The sequence below is a fragment of the Solenopsis invicta genome, chromosome 2, assembly GCF_016802725.1.
Source record: "Solenopsis invicta isolate M01_SB chromosome 2, UNIL_Sinv_3.0, whole genome shotgun sequence".
Lineage (NCBI taxonomy): Eukaryota > Metazoa > Arthropoda > Insecta > Hymenoptera > Formicidae > Solenopsis > Solenopsis invicta.
This window is the reverse complement of record NC_052665.1, coordinates 209,199-227,547: the sequence shown is the minus strand read 5'-3', so window position 1 is coordinate 227,547 and position 18,349 is coordinate 209,199. Positions and strand designations below refer to the sequence as shown.

At 36.8% G+C, this 18,349-nt stretch overlaps 4 protein-coding genes across 6 annotated transcripts; 2 read left to right on the top strand and 2 right to left on the bottom strand.

The window, feature by feature from the left end:
- Positions 1-1,419: 1,419 nt before the first annotated feature.
- Positions 1,420-3,202, bottom strand: LOC120356893 (farnesyl pyrophosphate synthase-like; the record flags this gene model as incomplete). Its single annotated transcript, XM_039445731.1, has 5 exons — positions 1,420-2,142; positions 2,212-2,424; positions 2,515-2,682; positions 2,777-2,980; positions 3,050-3,202. Coding segments are annotated over 5 exons (939 nt in total), but the record flags the coding sequence as incomplete, so codon positions are not given.
- A 1,837-nt stretch (positions 3,203-5,039) lies between these two features.
- On the top strand, positions 5,040-9,988 carry LOC120356958 (farnesyl pyrophosphate synthase-like). Of its 2 annotated transcripts, XM_039445964.1 has the most exons (5): positions 5,040-5,428; positions 5,498-5,701; positions 5,796-5,963; positions 6,054-6,266; positions 6,336-9,988. In XM_039445964.1, the coding sequence occupies exons 2-5, from the start codon at positions 5,516-5,518 to the stop codon at positions 6,534-6,536; spliced, it is 768 nt and encodes a 255-aa protein (XP_039301898.1). In that variant the 5' UTR covers positions 5,040-5,428; positions 5,498-5,515; the 3' UTR covers positions 6,537-9,988. The 2 variants fall into 2 exon arrangements, with proteins under 2 accessions (XP_039301898.1, XP_039301897.1); XM_039445963.1 differs by having other exon boundaries at positions 6,054-9,988.
- Positions 9,989-11,732: 1,744 nt separating this feature from the next.
- Positions 11,733-13,520, bottom strand: LOC105197641 (farnesyl pyrophosphate synthase; the record flags this gene model as incomplete). The annotated part of the gene is made up of 5 exons (XM_011164110.3): positions 11,733-12,460; positions 12,530-12,742; positions 12,833-13,000; positions 13,095-13,298; positions 13,368-13,520. Coding segments are annotated over 5 exons (939 nt in total), but the record flags the coding sequence as incomplete, so codon positions are not given.
- A 2,184-nt stretch (positions 13,521-15,704) lies between these two features.
- On the top strand, positions 15,705-17,376 carry LOC105199671 (farnesyl pyrophosphate synthase). 2 transcript variants are annotated; one of them, XM_039446026.1, is made up of 4 exons: positions 15,705-16,020; positions 16,115-16,282; positions 16,373-16,585; positions 16,655-17,376. In XM_039446026.1, the coding sequence occupies exons 1-4, from the start codon at positions 15,817-15,819 to the stop codon at positions 16,853-16,855; spliced, it is 786 nt and encodes a 261-aa protein (XP_039301960.1). In that variant the 5' UTR covers positions 15,705-15,816; the 3' UTR covers positions 16,856-17,376. The 2 variants fall into 2 exon arrangements, with proteins under 2 accessions (XP_039301960.1, XP_039301959.1); XM_039446025.1 differs by having other exon boundaries at positions 16,373-17,376.
- Positions 17,377-18,349: the final 973 nt, after the last annotated feature.

Here is an 18,349-nt window from a genome sequence, read left to right as displayed (position 1 = left end):
TACCTGACAACCTGTATAGGATAAAATTAAAGACAACAGGTTTATTTATTTAGATTTACTTATTAAATAACTTAACTTTATGCTAATTTTATCTTTACATTGTTGCGCCACAGTCGTGCTCATTTTTTACGATTTTTGGAACAACATGAATGTAGCATAACATTGTGGTTGCACGAAGTTGCTGAATAATTAATATCGAGCGTGCTTTATTGCCCGCGCGTCGTCTGATTGTCTTTTATGCGAGTGCGTGTTGCTATGACAATGGTCCGCAGTCTCGTGAAAAATGTTTAAAAAAAGAAATACCCGAGTAAACGTCTCTTCCACCAATTAATTAAACCTGAATCTTTTTTCTGCCTTTTCATTCTTATTCAACGTACCATTGCTTTATCAATTTTAATGCTTATTTTGTCATATTTATTTTTAGTTATTGTACGAGAAACTTATTGCAAATTTTAAAGTATTATAAATGTCTGATAGATAACATTTTCTAGTTAATATTTATTACATAAAAGCTTTACTACCGAAATTTTTCTTTAGTACTTTTTAAGAGAAATACAATCCGAAAACAAAGTGATACTATAGCGTTGATGATCTTTTTCTTTATATTAAGATAACTGTACCCTATTGCATAGTCTAGTAACCAATATGGCCTACTTTCTGTTTCCAAATAATTACATGATGAACTGAACAAATAATAGTAACATATCTGTACACCGCGACTTTGATTTTGTCTCTAGGGAAATTTTCCAAACTGAGAAGTCACCATTTTCTACATATTCGCAGTTCATGTTTTATGTAACGACTAGAGCTTATTGGTCGTTATGTTAATCATAAACTGTAAGTATGTAGAAAGATAGCGATATTCTCAGTTTGTAAAATTTCCCCAAGGACAGAATCAAAGTCGCTGGGTGTACACTGTCAAGATAATTTGTTTGCGACAGTTGACTGCTCGGTTTATAGAAGTGATAGAATTTCCTTGATTATGTTTTTCATGATCTAATATTTTGTAGCAATAAGAAATGGTTTTTTTTCTTTGAATCTGGCTATCAATTTTTATTTTTAGATTCTACAAAAATTTAGAAAAAAATTGCAAAGGCGATTTAGATAGGCCATATAGAATACAATTACCTTACTATGTGCCTGTAAAGTTGTTTTTTATTTTTCTATATTTCGGAAACAATTGAAAATGATGAAAAAAACGCAAAATACGTACTCTATCAATTTGAAGGATTATTCTTTAAACACTTTAAAGGAGGCCGGGGAGAGCGATAGAGCAACCTTTCAAAATAATTGAATACGTATTTCACAGTTTTTCTAGTTTAAACCGTTCTGAAATATAAACGATAGGAACATATTTTATACACTTTATAGGACATATATAAACATATATAGCGGTGGAAAAAAAAAATTTGTGATATAAACATACAATTATAAATTTTTCTTAAAGAGTTCTTAAAATAATTTTTAAAATACCAACGTACATAAATTTCGAAACAGTTAACAAGTCATTTCAAATTTTTAATATCTTTATCAAACTTATAATTAGTAGAGAAAGAAGACAGAAAAATATAAAATTACCTGTGCAATCACGTAAGAAATGAGTAATATGTAAAAGCATATTGCACGGAAACGTTCACCATCAGTTTTTTCAAAAGGCCATAAGCCAAGAAATCTTAACAGAATTTCGTTCAATTTATAATACTGATTGTTGAACGTATACATGTATTCTCTTACAATGATCGAGAAGCAAATAAGAAACGAATCTGCAAAGTAGATTTTCAAGAACTGAAACTTTATGCTTATTTTTCTTCGTAATTTATTTGATATATCAGTCATTTTGCTTATATTTTCCATAAGTATCTATATTGTATATGTATATATAAAATATACATTGATAAAATATTAACATATTTTTCTCTTTCTTTAATATACACGATTGTTTTATGATCTTCTGCGATAAAGTATGTTTAATATGTCCAAGAAAAAACAATGCGGGAGCCCACATGACATTTCCTGTATACGTTCACGTAATAGATTAAATGCCTGTTCTGTGTACGATATACATACTTTATGTAAATCTAAATCGTTAAACAGTTGTTTCACGCATTTAACCTTTTCCGGATCCGAAAATCCGTAACACTGCTGCGTAAAGAAAGAAAAGAATTTATATAACAGAGTGATGAAATAGTGCATTAAACCAATGGTACTCACTTCTAAAATTTCACGCTGTTCCGGAGTCGCGCGTTGAAGAGCCATTACGATAAACCACGTACATTTTCCTTGCTGTATATCAGTGCTATCTTTGCCAATGGCTTCTGAATCTCCAAAGAAATCCAAAAAGTCATCTTGGACTTGGAATAAATGTCCAATTTCCAATAAAATCGTTTCTGCTTGCTTAAACTTTTCTGGGTCTTTTATTCCAGCCTACAACAACGATGTCGAAAATTTTTTACTTATTTTTGATGTTTTTTCGAGAAGCTATTTTTGATTGGGAAAAATTTAAATTTTTCTTACTAAATTCATTGCTAGGAATACTGGACAAACAAATGAATAATACGACGTTTTGTTCCTGACAATACACTTGTATTGATCCATTGTGAATAAGTTCAGATTTAGCTTCTTGCTAAAATTTTTAGACAACTGTAGATCTAATATTTGGCCATCTAATGTTTTTAATATGATCTGTTGAAATATTTTTATACATAAATGCTTGGTCAGAGGAAAAAAATAGTTATCATAACCTATGCATAATCGGAAAAGAGATATTCTCACTCACATTATGGAATGTTTCTAGTAGATTAACATAGCAGGTTTTCCCTTTGAAATACTTTTGTAGTATATAATATACAGAATTTTTCAATTTTAGAGCATCAGTTATTACCGACAACCCTACATTATCGTTTAGATACCAACATGGTTGTCCTCGACGAAGTACTGATTTGTCTTGAATATCGTCAATCATGAGACCAGCAGCTTGCATCTGTGTTTTTAAAGAATGTTTAAAATCGTATCAGATTAGAACGTACATACGTTTCACTAAATTACACACCAGTTCCCCACACCATGCTAAAATCCGTGCTAGACGAATATTTTCTTTTGTAACTTGTTCATTTGCCAATAACTGATATGCATGTATTAGTATTAATGCTCTAAATTGTTTTCCTCCTGGCACATTATATTCTAATACCTGTAATAGAAATGTTTAATAGAATGTGTACTCTTATAGCAAAAAACTTTATAGTGATGTTACAATTTGCTCACAGAGTCACGTGTAATTTACGATGTCACTGCGAGGCTACTGTGAGTTATCAAAACATAACTGGTTCGTCGTATAAGTGCTATACGCGTAAGGTTGTGCACGGCACGAGTTCGTACATGATCGAACAAGTCCAGCTCAAGCACGGGCACATACACTCTTGCGTTCACACATACACGCGCGCATCGATGCCCTACCATCCCGCCACTGGGACTCGCGGAGGGACTCGCGGAGGGACCCACCGCTCGCTATTCGTGGATGACCAAGCGGTGCGAAGACATGAACCACGGAAGAGTGTATATTCGGCTGCTCGAGCGAACCAGCAATCAATCGATTTCTCACGTTGGAGACGAGATCATCATTCCATACATAGCAATACGAATTATCATCATTCCGTACATAGCAATACAAATTATTAATTGTGCAACAACTCGACTCAGCGTATAAAAGTATCAACGAAATAGTGGTAGTATCGCATAAATTTGTACGACTCAGGGCTACGGCTCCAAGGCATTGTCGTGGATTGCAGGAAAGCATCGCAATAAAGACCTCACATACGAGGTGTGTTCAAAAAGTATCGCGAATTTTGAATTTTCGCGGGTTACGTATATTCGAATTTCGATCTTTTTGTGGCGTTATGTTGGTACTCATGTCTCTCACTTATGCCGACAAGCTCGGCCATTTTGAATGTTCACTTAATTGTTGACAGCTGCTTTGCTTGCACGTGTTTTGGATCGTCTTCGATTTTTACCTATTCAAAAAAATGGATCAAAGAACCTGTATCAAATTTTGTGTGAAAAACGAAATTAAGTGCGCGGATGCATTCCGAATGTTGACTGTGGCATACGGAGAAGCTACCTTGGACCGAAGCAACGTTTATCGGTGGTACAAAATGTTCTCAGAAGGCCGAGAAGATGTGAACGACGAAGAGCGTGCCGGACGCCCGAGCACTTCAACAACAGACGAAAAAATTAATGAAGTGGAGAAAATGGTATTGGCCAATCGTCGAATCACCGTTAGAGAAGTTGCTGAGGACCTAAACATATCGATTGGCTCGTGCCATTCGATTTTTATCAATGATTTGGGTATGAGATGGGTCGCCGCGAAATTCGTACCAAAATTGCTCAATTGCGACCAAAAACAGCATCGCATGAACATTGCTAATGAGATGTTGGACTCTGTCCGCGACGACCCAAATTTGCTCCAGAGGGTCATAACTGGTGACGAATCGTGGGTTTATGGTTATGACGTGGAAACCAAAGCTCAATCATCTCAATGGAAGCTGCCGCACGAACCAAGACCGAAAAAAGCGCGCCAAGTTCGGTCGAATGTGAAAGTTTTCTGACAGTTTTCTTCGATTGCAGGGGCGTGGTGCATCATGAGTTCTTGCCACAGGGTAGAACGATCAATAAGGAATATTACCTGCAAGTTATGCGCAATTTGCGCGAAGCAATCCGCCAGAAACGCCCGGATTTGTGGAAGAACAAAAATTGGCTTTTGCACCACGATAACGCCCCTGCTCACACATCGTTGCTTGTGCGCGACTTTTTGGCCAAAAACAACACACTAATGATGCCGCAGCCACCGTATTCCCCAGATCTGGCCCCCTGTGACTTTTTCTTGTTCCCTAAACTGAAGAGGCCCATGAAAGGACGACGTTACGCTACGCTTGACGAGATAAAGACGGCATCGAAGGAGGAGCTGAACAAGATAAAAAAAAATGATTTTTTGAAGTGCTTCGAAGATTGGAAAAACCGTTGGCACAAGTGTATAATATCTCATGGGGATTACTTTGAAGGGGACAAAATAGATATTCATGAATAAATAAATAATTTTTGAAAAAACACAAAATTCGCGATACTTTTTGAACACACCTCGTATAGCACTTATACGACGAACCAGTTATGTTTTGATAACTCACAGTAGCCTCGCAGTGACATCGTAAATTACACGTGACTCTGTGAGCAAATTGTAACATCACTATAAAGTTTTTTGCTATAAGAGTACACATTCTATTAAACATTTCTATTACAGGTATTAGAATATAATGTGCCAGGAGGAAAACAATTTAGAGCATTAATTTTAATACATGCATATCAGTTATTGGCAAATGAACAACCCACAAAAGAAAATATTCGTCTAGCACGGATTTTAGCATGGTGTGGGGAACTGGTGTGTAATTTAGTGAAACGTATGTACGTTCTAATCTGATACGATTTTAAACATTCTTTAAAAACACAGATTCAAGCTGCTGGTCTCATGATTGACGATATTCAAGACAAATCAGTACTTCATCGAGGACAACCATGTTGGTATCTAAACGATAATGTAGGGTTGTCGGTAATAACTGATGCTCTAAAATTGAAAAATTCTGTATATTATATCTTACAAAAGTATTTCAAAGGGAAAACCTGCTATGTTAATCTACTAGAAACATTCCATAATGTGAGTGAGAATATCTCTTTTCCGATTATGCATAGGTTATGATAACTATTTTTTTCCTCTGACCAAGCATTTATGTATAAAAATATTTCAACAGATCATATTAAAAACATTAGATGGCCAAATATTAGATCTACAGTTGTCTAAAAATTTTAGCAAGAAGCTAAATCTGAACTTATTCACAATGGATCAATACAAGTGTATTGTCAGGAACAAAACGTCGTATTATTCATTTGTTTGTCCAGTATTCCTAGCAATGAATTTAGTAAGAAAAATTTAAATTTTTCCCAATCAAAAATAGCTTCTCGAAAAAACATCAAAAATAAGTAAAAAATTTTCGACATCGTTGTTGTAGGCTGGAATAAAAGACCCAGAAAAGTTTAAGCAAGCAGAAACGATTTTATTGGAAATTGGACATTTATTCCAAGTCCAAGGTGACTTTTTGGATTTCTTTGGAGATTCAGAAGCCATTGGCAAAGATAGCACTGATATACAGCAAGGAAAATGTACGTGGTTTATCGTAATGGCTCTTCAACGCGCGACTCCGGAACAGCGTGAAATTTTAGAAGTGAGTACCATTGGTTTAATGCACTATTTCATCACTCTGTTATATAAATTCTTTTCTTTCTTTACGCAGGAGTGTTACGGATTTTCGGATCCGGAAAAGGTTAAATGCGTGAAACAACTGTTTAACGATTTAGATTTACATAAAGTATGTATATCGTACACAGAACAGGCATTTAATCTATTACGTGAACGTATACAGGAAATGTCATGTGGGCTCCCGCATTGTTTTTTCTTGGACATATTAAACATACTTTATCGCAGAAGATCATAAAACAATCGTGTATATTAAAGAAAGAGAAAAATATGTTAATATTTTATCAATGTATATTTTATATATACATATACAATATAGATACTTATGGAGGATAGCATCCGAGCATGCATGCAAAATTTCAAATTCTACATTCTTTTTTCTTTAAAAAACTCGATATCAATTTATATAAATTTCTGCGGCGCTCTGGTGGGATCACCATAGATTGATAGACTGAGTCAAAGATAAAGCCTAAATATCTGCACTTTTGTGAGGGTAAAAGTTGAGATTTAGAGTAATTAATAAAGAGTCCCAGCGAGGATAACAATTCAATTGAGGCGTCTAGATTATCTAGACAGTCTTTTTTTGAAGAGCCTGTAATCAGAAGATCATCCAAATAGATGACTGAACAGTATCCTTTTGCCTTTAGATGGGCAACTACTGGACGTAGAATTTTTGTGAAAATGAAAGGGGCTGTAAATAAGCTAAAAGGGAGAAATGTAAATTCGTAAGTTCTTCTTCGCTATTGGAAGCGGAGAAAATGACGATATTTTTGAGCTACAGAGACTAGCAGATAAGCGTCTTCTAGATTAAAACTCATCCAGGAATCCTGGATCATAAGTTAGACTACTGTACGCCAGTCTTCTAGCTAAAACTGCTGTGGACAAAGGAAGGTATTGGTATTGAGGTTCTTAAGGTTCAGTATAAACCTCATCCCTCCTGACGATTTTTTGATTAAGAAACTCTTTGATTAAGAAAAAATTGGACAAAAATTGATTTTCAGATAAAGATGTAGCCACTATAGCTCCTTTATCTACTAGTCGCAAAATTTCCTTGTCGCATAATTCCGCCATAGCGGATGAGAAGTTGGGTTCCTGCAAATATGCGCGGGGAGGTAGGGGGTAAGCAAACGGAATGTGCAAACGGTAACCCTCAATAGCTCAAAGAACCTTGGAGTCCTTTGTTATTTCCTTCCATTTATGAAGGAACAAAGACAGACGTCCTGCCGACCTTACTTGTACTAGCAGCGCGTTCGGGATCTGGAACGACGAACTCGGCTGTGGCTCGTTGGTTGCTTCGCCCATGTCTGGCAAACCGAAGATGAGATCCGTTGCACAGGGACCTTGTAGTTTAACGGCTTCTGCTGAGAAGCGTGTTGCCGTATTGGTTAATTACTAGCCTTAACTATCTTTGGCTGGGCAAAGGTAGACTTCGATATCAGCCGCCCTGTTTTCTCGCTTGAACTGCCTTCAAGTCTTCTGCGAAATTAGCTCCAAACAGCCAGTCGTCGACCTTGGATGAATCCGCTGCCGATTTACCGACAAAAGTCAGACAAGGTTTTATATACGCCTGTCTGGCTAGGAATAGACGAAACTGTAAATCCGCTATAAGGTGAAGTCCCTCTGTTAACTTTGAAATAATATTTTTCAATTAGTCGTTTTGGGGGGTAGGTTAGCTTGATGTAGTTTCAGAAGGTCGGTTATACCAAAGCGTTCTGAAACTAAATGCGTTCAAGCAGGCCCCTAGCTGAATTTGCCTGTTGAATTGAAACTTGTCTCTTTTTAGAAGAGACTGTTGCTTGCCGATGACTGCCTTTAGTTCATTGTTGATTTTTGGCGGGCCTAGACTCAGAAGGTCGCCCTTGAGCTCATATTTTGACAGCATATATTGGCGCAGCTCTTCTTTCAGCCTTAACCAAGTCTCAGATCTTGTAGACGCAAGAATGATAGGATCCCATTTTGAGTTGTCTGTCGAGCCTTGCTCTTCGCCAAACAATTTGTTAACCAGAGAGGTTATCTCACCTTCCTCCAGGTTGGCTTCCTCCTGAGGCTCCTCCGAGATGAAAAATACAACTCTGTGACCGTTAGGCACATTAGTTACCTGAGTTTCTAGTAAGAAAAAAAAAGAGCAAATGAGATTTAGATGAGACAATCGACTATATTTTCTCTTCGCCTTAACGAGAAAATATACCTTTTTTTTTTTTTTTTTTTAAGGTCAGGAAATACATTACTGCATTTCCGCGCCATGTGGGGACATGGCGCGGGGTATGTGGGGCTCCCTCCCCAAATAGGGAAGGTATACCCACTAAAACCTGACCGTTTCCGGCGTCTGGGCTTAGGACGGAAAACGGGATCGGCCTAAGCATGCACCGTGATCCGTCCTAACCCAAACGGGTCTTCGCTCAAGAGCAGAGACCCCCCTCCGGAGTTAGCAGCCGAGACCCGACCGAAGTCGAGCCCCAGCCGCCCGAACCGGGATGCCGGGTGTGCGCCGGACCCCCTTGGGAGAGGGCCCTAGGTACGCACTCCCGCACCCCCAGCCCCAGACGGGTCAGCCGGGCAAGTACCCCGCCGCTAATTCCGTCCGAGGCTTACCTCCTCAACAGTGGAGAGGGTAGGGCCCTCTGTCCGGTCTGGCCGGCGCTGTGAGGGTCCCCCCTCCCACTGTTCCTTCCCGGCTCCAGCTCAAACCCTCGGTGAGGGGATCGTTGAGCCCCGCCGGCGTCACGGCCACGACCTGACGTCGTCGCCGCGAAACCGGCGATAACCAGCGGGCAGGAAGGGCGACGAAGTCACCCCCTTTCTACCCTTTCCTTCCCACAGGGGGAGGGTGGAGAGGGAGGAGGGCTCACTGATGTTGTTGTAGGTATACTCTCCTCCGTCTCCCCCAACGAGAAAATATACCTGGTTCAACGCCCCGACTTCCGCAAGTCGTTTGCTCATCTATTGGATACTCAATCTCTTGCGAAATGCTTTCCTCTGAGGGAGGGATAATCTCGCTTACAAGTTGGGATACAGGAGGGGTTTCTCTGCTCCGTTCATGCCTTGTTCTGTGTTTTATGAAATCCAGGATCTCTCTCAGAGTTTCAGTCAAGATTTTGCCAGATGTTCCCTGCCGAAGGGATGCATACCTCGAGGATCCGAACGAAAACAATCGCTGGCAAAAGTCCCGCGCAGTGTCTCGCGAGCGCGGACCTAACCTCCATTTCTCGAGCTCGCGACTTTTCCCTATCCCTATGCTTTTTCTTATAGGGGGGGGGGATAGTTTGAGTGACTCCTATGACGATGAGAATGCTTTTCCTTTGGCATCCTGTGCCTAGAAGTTTTAAATCTATTAAATAGAACTGAAAACTTGATGCTTGTACTGTTGATGTTGCGCAACAGAAACAGAACGAAGTTAGTGCCAGGAGCGGCGCTGGTATCGATACATGGCGCAAGATTACGAGACACGTGACCTCTCTGCCTTTCTTGAAATTTTTAGGCAGATCTAAAACTATTAAGCGTAGGGCATGCAGAGACATAACTACATTATATTATCCATCCGGACAAGACAGCCTAGGCATGATCATCATATATAGAGGATGTCAGGTAACTACCGTCCCTGGTTTCGTGGATTGATAGATCAAGTAAAACTGAGCAGAAAAGTACTTTATTATTTTTTAATATTTGCCATAGTTAACGAAATAAAAATTAATAAAGTCTGCGAATAAGCACGTATCACCGCGCGCAAGAACCGCCCGCCGGTCGCTGAGACGTAGGCAGCCGCGGCTGTAGGCGCGGCGCGGTGCGGTGATGAGGGAAAAGCAGCAGTAGCTGCGGCCTGCAAGTGGCAAGGAGGAAGAAGGTTGCCCCGGCTGCCTACGTCTCAGCGACCGGTGGGCGGTTCTTGCGCGGTGATACGCGCTTATTCGCAGACTTTATTAATTTTTATATCGTTAACTATGGCAAACATTAAAAAATGATAAAGGATTTTTCTGCTCAGTTTTACTTGATCTATCAATCCACGAAACCAGGGGCGGTAATTACCTGACAACCTGTATAGGATAAAATTAAAGACAACAGGTTTATTTATTTAGATTTACTTATTAAATAACTTAACTTTATGCTAATTTTATCTTTACATTGTTGCGCCACAGTCGTGCTCATTTTTTACGATTTTTGGAACAACATGAATGTAGCATAACATTGTGGTTGCACGAAGTTGCTGAATAATTAATATCGAGCGTGCTTTATTGCCCGCGCGTCGTCTGATTGTCTTTTATGCGAGTGCGTGTTGCTATGACAATGGTCCGCAGTCTCGTGAAAAATGTTTAAAAAAAGAAATACCCGAGTAAACGTCTCTTCCACCAATTAATTAAACCTGAATCTTTTTTCTGCCTTTTCATTCTTATTCAACGTACCATTGCTTTATCAATTTTAATGCTTATTTTGTCATATTTATTTTTAGTTATTGTACGAGAAACTTATTGCAAATTTTAAAGTATTATAAATGTCTGATAGATAACATTTTCTAGTTAATATTTATTACATAAAAGCTTTACTACCGAAATTTTTCTTTAGTACTTTTTAAGAGAAATACAATCCGAAAACAAAGTGATACTATAGCGTTGATGATCTTTTTCTTTATATTAAGATAACTGTACCCTATTGCATAGTCTAGTAACCAATATGGCCTACTTTCTGTTTCCAAATAATTACATGATGAACTGAACAAATAATAGTAACATATCTGTACACCGCGACTTTGATTTTGTCTCTAGGGAAATTTTCCAAACTGAGAAGTCACCATTTTCTACATATTCGCAGTTCATGTTTTATGTAACGACTAGAGCTTATTGGTCGTTATGTTAATCATAAACTGTAAGTATGTAGAAAGATAGCGATATTCTCAGTTTGTAAAATTTCCCCAAGGACAGAATCAAAGTCGCTGGGTGTACACTGTCAAGATAATTTGTTTGCGACAGTTGACTGCTCGGTTTATAGAAGTGATAGAATTTCCTTGATTATGTTTTTCATGATCTAATATTTTGTAGCAATAAGAAATGGTTTTTTTTCTTTGAATCTGGCTATCAATTTTTATTTTTAGATTCTACAAAAATTTAGAAAAAAATTGCAAAGGCGATTTAGATAGGCCATATAGAATACAATTACCTTACTATGTGCCTGTAAAGTTGTTTTTTATTTTTCTATATTTCGGAAACAATTGAAAATGATGAAAAAAACGCAAAATACGTACTCTATCAATTTGAAGGATTATTCTTTAAACACTTTAAAGGAGGCCGGGGAGAGCGATAGAGCAACCTTTCAAAATAATTGAATACGTATTTCACAGTTTTTCTAGTTTAAACCGTTCTGAAATATAAACGATAGGAACATATTTTATACACTTTATAGGACATATATAAACATATATAGCGGTGGAAAAAAAAAATTTGTGATATAAACATACAATTATAAATTTTTCTTAAAGAGTTCTTAAAATAATTTTTAAAATACCAACGTACATAAATTTCGAAACAGTTAACAAGTCATTTCAAATTTTTAATATCTTTATCAAACTTATAATTAGTAGAGAAAGAAGACAGAAAAATATAAAATTACCTGTGCAATCACGTAAGAAATGAGTAATATGTAAAAGCATATTGCACGGAAACGTTCACCATCAGTTTTTTCAAAAGGCCATAAGCCAAGAAATCTTAACAGAATTTCGTTCAATTTATAATACTGATTGTTGAACGTATACATGTATTCTCTTACAATGATCGAGAAGCAAATAAGAAACGAATCTGCAAAGTAGATTTTCAAGAACTGAAACTTTATGCTTATTTTTCTTCGTAATTTATTTGATATATCAGTCATTTTGCTTATATTTTCCATAAGTATCTATATTGTATATGTATATATAAAATATACATTGATAAAATATTAACATATTTTTCTCTTTCTTTAATATACACGATTGTTTTATGATCTTCTGCGATAAAGTATGTTTAATATGTCCAAGAAAAAACAATGCGGGAGCCCACATGACATTTCCTGTATACGTTCACGTAATAGATTAAATGCCTGTTCTGTGTACGATATACATACTTTATGTAAATCTAAATCGTTAAACAGTTGTTTCACGCATTTAACCTTTTCCGGATCCGAAAATCCGTAACACTGCTGCGTAAAGAAAGAAAAGAATTTATATAACAGAGTGATGAAATAGTGCATTAAACCAATGGTACTCACTTCTAAAATTTCACGCTGTTCCGGAGTCGCGCGTTGAAGAGCCATTACGATAAACCACGTACATTTTCCTTGCTGTATATCAGTGCTATCTTTGCCAATGGCTTCTGAATCTCCAAAGAAATCCAAAAAGTCATCTTGGACTTGGAATAAATGTCCAATTTCCAATAAAATCGTTTCTGCTTGCTTAAACTTTTCTGGGTCTTTTATTCCAGCCTACAACAACGATGTCGAAAATTTTTTACTTATTTTTGATGTTTTTTCGAGAAGCTATTTTTGATTGGGAAAAATTTAAATTTTTCTTACTAAATTCATTGCTAGGAATACTGGACAAACAAATGAATAATACGACGTTTTGTTCCTGACAATACACTTGTATTGATCCATTGTGAATAAGTTCAGATTTAGCTTCTTGCTAAAATTTTTAGACAACTGTAGATCTAATATTTGGCCATCTAATGTTTTTAATATGATCTGTTGAAATATTTTTATACATAAATGCTTGGTCAGAGGAAAAAAATAGTTATCATAACCTATGCATAATCGGAAAAGAGATATTCTCACTCACATTATGGAATGTTTCTAGTAGATTAACATAGCAGGTTTTCCCTTTGAAATACTTTTGTAGTATATAATATACAGAATTTTTCAATTTTAGAGCATCAGTTATTACCGACAACCCTACATTATCGTTTAGATACCAACATGGTTGTCCTCGACGAAGTACTGATTTGTCTTGAATATCGTCAATCATGAGACCAGCAGCTTGCATCTGTGTTTTTAAAGAATGTTTAAAATCGTATCAGATTAGAACGTACATACGTTTCACTAAATTACACACCAGTTCCCCACACCATGCTAAAATCCGTGCTAGACGAATATTTTCTTTTGTAACTTGTTCATTTGCCAATAACTGATATGCATGTATTAGTATTAATGCTCTAAATTGTTTTCCTCCTGGCACATTATATTCTAATACCTGTAATAGAAATGTTTAATAGAATGTGTACTCTTATAGCAAAAAACTTTATAGTGATGTTACAATTTGCTCACAGAGTCACGTGTAATTTACGATGTCACTGCGAGGCTACTGTGAGTTATCAAAACATAACTGGTTCGTCGTATAAGTGCTATACGCGTAAGGTTGTGCACGGCACGAGTTCGTACATGATCGAACAAGTCCAGCTCAAGCACGGGCACATACACTCTTGCGTTCACACATACACGCGCGCATCGATGCCCTACCATCCCGCCACTGGGACTCGCGGAGGGACTCGCGGAGGGACCCACCGCTCGCTATTCGTGGATGACCAAGCGGTGCGAAGACATGAACCACGGAAGAGTGTATATTCGGCTGCTCGAGCGAACCAGCAATCAATCGATTTCTCACGTTGGAGACGAGATCATCATTCCATACATAGCAATACGAATTATCATCATTCCGTACATAGCAATACAAATTATTAATTGTGCAACAACTCGACTCAGCGTATAAAAGTATCAACGAAATAGTGGTAGTATCGCATAAATTTGTACGACTCAGGGCTACGGCTCCAAGGCATTGTCGTGGATTGCAGGAAAGCATCGCAATAAAGACCTCACATACGAGGTGTGTTCAAAAAGTATCGCGAATTTTGAATTTTCGCGGGTTACGTATATTCGAATTTCGATCTTTTTGTGGCGTTATGTTGGTACTCATGTCTCTCACTTATGCCGACAAGCTCGGCCATTTTGAATGTTCACTTAATTGTTGACAGCTGCTTTGCTTGCACGTGTTTTGGATCGTCTTCGATTTTTACCTATTCAAAAAAATGGATCAAAGAACCTGTATCAAATTTTGTGTGAAAAACGAAATTAAGTGCGCGGATGCATTCCGAATGTTGACTGTGGCATACGGAGAAGCTACCTTGGACCGAAGCAACGTTTATCGGTGGTACAAAATGTTCTCAGAAGGCCGAGAAGATGTGAACGACGAAGAGCGTGCCGGACGCCCGAGCACTTCAACAACAGACGAAAAAATTAATGAAGTGGAGAAAATGGTATTGGCCAATCGTCGAATCACCGTTAGAGAAGTTGCTGAGGACCTAAACATATCGATTGGCTCGTGCCATTCGATTTTTATCAATGATTTGGGTATGAGATGGGTCGCCGCGAAATTCGTACCAAAATTGCTCAATTGCGACCAAAAACAGCATCGCATGAACATTGCTAATGAGATGTTGGACTCTGTCCGCGACGACCCAAATTTGCTCCAGAGGGTCATAACTGGTGACGAATCGTGGGTTTATGGTTATGACGTGGAAACCAAAGCTCAATCATCTCAATGGAAGCTGCCGCACGAACCAAGACCGAAAAAAGCGCGCCAAGTTCGGTCGAATGTGAAAGTTTTGCTGACAGTTTTCTTCGATTGCAGGGGCGTGGTGCATCATGAGTTCTTGCCACAGGGTAGAACGGTCAATAAGGAATATTACCTGCAAGTTATGCGCAATTTGCGCGAAGCAATCCGCCAGAAACGCCCGGATTTGTGGAAGAACAAAAATTGGCTTTTGCACCACGATAACGCCCCTGCTCACACATCGTTGCTTGTGCGCGACTTTTTGGCCAAAAACAACACACTAATGATGCCGCAGCCACCGTATTCCCCAGATCTGGCCCCCTGTGACTTTTTCTTGTTCCCTAAACTGAAGAGGCCCATGAAAGGACGACGTTACGCTACGCTTGACGAGATAAAGACGGCATCGAAGGAGGAGCTGAACAAGATAAAAAAAAATGATTTTTTGAAGTGCTTCGAAGATTGGAAAAACCGTTGGCACAAGTGTATAATATCTCATGGGGATTACTTTGAAGGGGACAAAATAGATATTCATGAATAAATAAATAATTTTTGAAAAAACACAAAATTCGCGATACTTTTTGAACACACCTCGTATAGCACTTATACGACGAACCAGTTATGTTTTGATAACTCACAGTAGCCTCGCAGTGACATCGTAAATTACACGTGACTCTGTGAGCAAATTGTAACATCACTATAAAGTTTTTTGCTATAAGAGTACACATTCTATTAAACATTTCTATTACAGGTATTAGAATATAATGTGCCAGGAGGAAAACAATTTAGAGCATTAATTCTAATACATGCATATCAGTTATTGGCAAATGAACAAGTTACAAAAGAAAATATTCGTCTAGCACGGATTTTAGCATGGTGTGGGGAACTGGTGTGTAATTTAGTGAAACGTATGTACGTTCTAATCTGATACGATTTTAAACATTCTTTAAAAACACAGATGCAAGCTGCTGGTCTCATGATTGACGATATTCAAGACAAATCAGTACTTCATCGAGGACAACCATGTTGGTATCTAAACGATAATGTAGGGTTGTCGGTAATAACTGATGCTCTAAAATTGAAAAATTCTGTATATTATATACTACAAAAGTATTTCAAAGGGAAAACCTGCTATGTTAATCTACTAGAAACATTCCATAATGTGAGTGAGAATATCTCTTTTCCGATTATGCATAGGTTATGATAACTATTTTTTTCCTCTGACCAAGCATTTATGTATAAAAATATTTCAACAGATCATATTAAAAACATTAGATGGCCAAATATTAGATCTACAGTTGTCTAAAAATTTTAGCAAGAAGCTAAATCTGAACTTATTCACAATGGATCAATACAAGTGTATTGTCAGGAACAAAACGTCGTATTATTCATTTGTTTGTCCAGTATTCCTAGCAATGAATTTAGTAAGAAAAATTTAAATTTTTCCCAATCAAAAATAGCTTCTCGAAAAAACATCAAAAATAAGTAAAAAATTTTCGACATCGTTGTTGTAGGCTGGAATAAAAGACCCAGAAAAGTTTAAGCAAGCAGAAACGATTTTATTGGAAATTGGACATTTATTCCAAGTCCAAGATGACTTTTTGGATTTCTTTGGAGATTCAGAAGCCATTGGCAAAGATAGCACTGATATACAGCAAGGAAAATGTACGTGGTTTATCGTAATGGCTCTTCAACGCGCGACTCCGGAACAGCGTGAAATTTTAGAAGTGAGTACCATTGGTTTAATGCACTATTTCATCACTCTGTTATATAAATTCTTTTCTTTCTTTACGCAGCAGTGTTACGGATTTTCGGATCCGGAAAAGGTTAAATGCGTGAAACAACTGTTTAACGATTTAGATTTACATAAAGTATGTATATCGTACACAGAACAGGCATTTAATCTATTACGTGAACGTATACAGGAAATGTCATGTGGGCTCCCGCATTGTTTTTTCTTGGACATATTAAACATACTTTATCGCAGAAGATCATAAAACAATCGTGTATATTAAAGAAAGAGAAAAATATGTTAATATTTTATCAATGTATATTTTATATATACATATACAATATAGATACTTATGGAAAATATAAGCAAAATGACTGATATATCAAATAAATTACGAAGAAAAATAAGCATAAAGTTTCAGTTCTTGAAAATCTACTTTGCAGATTCGTTTCTTATTTGCTTCTCGATCATTGTAAGAGAATACATGTATACGTTCAACAATCAGTATTATAAATTGAACGAAATTCTGTTAAGATTTCTTGGCTTATGGCCTTTTGAAAAAACTGATGGTGAACGTTTCCGTGCAATATGCTTTTACATATTACTCATTTCTTACGTGATTGCACAGGTAATTTTATATTTTTCTGTCTTCTTTCTCTACTAATTATAAGTTTGATAAAGATATTAAAAATTTGAAATGACTTGTTAACTGTTTCGAAATTTATGTACGTTGGTATTTTAAAAATTATTTTAAGAACTCTTTAAGAAAAATTTATAATTGTATGTTTATATCACAAATTTTTTTTTTCCACCGCTATATATGTTTATATATGTCCTATAAAGTGTATAAAATATGTTCCTATCGTTTATATTTCAGAACGGTTTAAACTAGAAAAACTGTGAAATACGTATTCAATTATTTTGAAAGGTTGCTCTATCGCTCTCCCCGGCCTCCTTTAAAGTGTTTAAAGAATAATCCTTCAAATTGATAGAGTACGTATTTTGCGTTTTTTTCATCATTTTCAATTGTTTCCGAAATATAGAAAAATAAAAAACAACTTTACAGGCACATAGTAAGGTAATTGTATTCTATATGGCCTATCTAAATCGCCTTTGCAATTTTTTTCTAAATTTTTGTAGAATCTAAAAATAAAAATTGATAGCCAGATTCAAAGAAAAAAAACCATTTCTTATTGCTACAAAATATTAGATCATGAAAAACATAATCAAGGAAATTCTATCACTTCTATAAACCGAGCAGTCAACTGTCGCAAACAAATTATCTTGACAGTGTACACCCAGCGACTTTGATTCTGTCCTTGGGGAAATTTTACAAACTGAGAATATCGCTATCTTTCTACATACTTACAGTTTATGATTAACATAACGACCAATAAGCTCTAGTCGTTACATAAAACATGAACTGCGAATATGTAGAAAATGGTGACTTCTCAGTTTGGAAAATTTCCCTAGAGACAAAATCAAAGTCGCGGTGTACAGATATGTTACTATTATTTGTTCAGTTCATCATGTAATTATTTGGAAACAGAAAGTAGGCCATATTGGTTACTAGACTATGCAATAGGGTACAGTTATCTTAATATAAAGAAAAAGATCATCAACGCTATAGTATCACTTTGTTTTCGGATTGTATTTCTCTTAAAAAGTACTAAAGAAAAATTTCGGTAGTAAAGCTTTTATGTAATAAATATTAACTAGAAAATGTTATCTATCAGACATTTATAATACTTTAAAATTT

Coding starts and splice junctions, on each gene's coding strand:
- LOC120356958 (XM_039445963.1), top strand. CDS start 5,516: ATGATTGACGATATTCAAGACAAATCAGTACTTCATCGAGGACAACCA. Junction 5,702..5,795: donor TACTAGAAACATTCCATAAT/GTGAGTGAGAAT, acceptor ATATTTCAACAG/ATCATATTAAAAACATTAGA. Junction 5,964..6,053: donor TATTCCTAGCAATGAATTTA/GTAAGAAAAATT, acceptor TCGTTGTTGTAG/GCTGGAATAAAAGACCCAGA.
- LOC105199671 (XM_039446025.1), top strand. CDS start 15,817: ATGCAAGCTGCTGGTCTCATGATTGACGATATTCAAGACAAATCAGTA. Junction 16,021..16,114: donor TACTAGAAACATTCCATAAT/GTGAGTGAGAAT, acceptor ATATTTCAACAG/ATCATATTAAAAACATTAGA. Junction 16,283..16,372: donor TATTCCTAGCAATGAATTTA/GTAAGAAAAATT, acceptor TCGTTGTTGTAG/GCTGGAATAAAAGACCCAGA.